The sequence below is a fragment of the Lolium rigidum genome, chromosome 3, assembly GCF_022539505.1.
Source record: "Lolium rigidum isolate FL_2022 chromosome 3, APGP_CSIRO_Lrig_0.1, whole genome shotgun sequence".
Classification (NCBI taxonomy): domain Eukaryota; kingdom Viridiplantae; phylum Streptophyta; class Magnoliopsida; order Poales; family Poaceae; genus Lolium; species Lolium rigidum.
The window spans coordinates 403,080,144-403,082,091 of record NC_061510.1 but is presented as its reverse complement, the minus strand read 5'-3'; the positions used below and the strand labels follow the sequence as shown (position 1 = coordinate 403,082,091).

The 1,948-nt window shown below is 58.0% G+C and overlaps 1 protein-coding gene across 1 annotated transcript; it reads left to right on the top strand.

Annotated features, from left to right (window-relative positions):
- The first annotated feature begins 230 nt into the window (after positions 1-230).
- On the top strand, positions 231-1,672 carry LOC124697791 (adenylate isopentenyltransferase 5, chloroplastic-like). Its single transcript, XM_047230332.1, has one exon. It carries the CDS (start codon positions 231-233, stop codon positions 1,269-1,271), a length of 1,041 nt encoding a protein of 346 aa, XP_047086288.1. The 3' UTR covers positions 1,272-1,672.
- Positions 1,673-1,948: the final 276 nt, after the last annotated feature.

Genomic DNA, 1,948 nt, shown 5'->3' with positions numbered 1-1,948 from the left:
CTTAAACTAATCCAACACTTTCGATTAACCATCTTCCTCACGAGCACTCAGGCTTAGTATCTGCTAAGCACCCCTATAAATACACCATCTCGTCTTCTTCATCCTACACACCCTTGCATTACAAACCAGAGCAAGCGACAACATTCCAACAACACTCTACCTCCGCGCGCCTCCGGCAGCTTGTGCAGCCTAAGCGAGCATTCCATCAAGCTTAGCATTATTAACTGACCATGCCGCTCTCCATGGCGCCGCCGGCTGCCCTGGCCTTCCCTCGGATATCGCTGAAGACGATGCCGCCGCCGATCATCGCGCTGCCTGACCGCGCCGACACGATGCGCCCCCCGCCCCCGTCGCCCGTGCTCAGGCACGCGGCCCCCAAGCACAAGGCCGTCGTGGTCATGGGCGCCACCGGGACCGGCAAGTCCCGCCTCGCCATCGACCTCGCGCTGCGCTTCGGCGGCGAGGTCATTAACTCCGATAAGATGCAACTGTACGACGGCCTGGACGTGGCCACCAACAAGGTTACCCCCGGCGAGTGCGCGGGCGTCCCGCACCACCTGCTCGGCGTCGTGTCCTGCCCCGACGACGACTTCTCCGCGGCAGACTTCCGCCGCGAGGCCGCGCGCGCCGCAGCTGGCGCCGCGGCGCGTGGCCGCATCCCCGTCGTCGCTGGCGGGTCTAATTCGTATGTCGAGGAGCTTGTGGACGGGGACCGCCGCGCGTTCCGGGAGCGCTATGACTGCTGCTTCCTCTGGGTGGACGTGCAGCTCCCCGTGCTGCGCGACTTCGTGGCCCGCCGCGTCGATGACATGTGCCGCCGTGGGCTAGTGGACGAGGTCGCCGCTGCCTTCGACCCCCGCCGCACCGATTACTCCAGGGGCCTCTGGCGTGCCATCGGCGCACCTGAACTCGACGCCTACCTCCGGTCGACCGGTGCTGGCGAAGACGAGCGAGAGCTCATGCTAGCGGCGGCCATCGACGAGATCAAGGCCAACACGTCCCGGCTCGCGTGCCGCCAGCGCGGCAAGATTCAGCGGCTGGCCCGCATGTGGCGCGTCCGTCGCGTGGATGCCACGGAGGTGTTCCTTAAGCGCGGTGCCGCCGCCGACGAGGCGTGGCAGCGGCTCGTCGCCGCGCCCTGCATCGACGCCGTCCGGTCGTTTTTGAACGAGGACCAAGAATGCAGCATGGTCGCCGCCGCCGGCAAGGCCTCCGTCTTCGCCTCCGCAGCCGGCAATGCCTCCGTCTTCGCCGCCACCGCCGTCGTCTAATACACACACGCACGCACCTCCTTCGAACGTACATCCACACAACAGAATCCGCCCGAACGCTTCCTGAACTAGCTGTGATAACACAATCGGCAATCGCCATTGGCGATCAGCACGAGCTCAGCAAGGTAGCCAAGTACAGTACACCCCACGGCGGCGACGGTCAAGCTCTCGATGACCCGCAGCGAAGCAGAGTAAGCTTGTTCTTATACGAGCTGGTCGACTCTGCTCCGGGCTAACATAAATCCTTTTCTCTCCTATTTTTTTGGTACTTTGAGATGAGTGATCGAGATCGAGCGTGTAACTTGAATTTTGGGTTTTTGCCTCAAGAATTAACCCTTTCAGTTGATTGGGGGTGACCGATGTAACAGGCTCTTGTGCAATATAGAGAGAGATGTTAGTAAATAATATAGGCTTAATTTGCTTCCTGAAATTGTTTCTTACGATCAGTTGAATATACTCCCTCGCTCGAAATACTCCTTCAATCCGCGAATAGTGTATATTTTAATAGTGTATGCTTTTCTTTTTTAGAGGTCAATATATTTGACTTCCCGAAAAGGAAATTGTATACTTACCGCATAACTTATATAAGCACCTCTCAAATTTTGAGCATAACTTTGATGGCAAAGTTGAGTAATAAAGTAGGGTGTGACTATTTCTCAGTCGACTGAGAACTTTCT

Bases quoted from the DNA above. Each gene is read 5' to 3' on its own strand.
- LOC124697791 (XM_047230332.1), top strand. From the start codon at position 231: ATGCCGCTCTCCATGGCGCCGCCGGCTGCCCTGGCCTTCCCTCGGATA.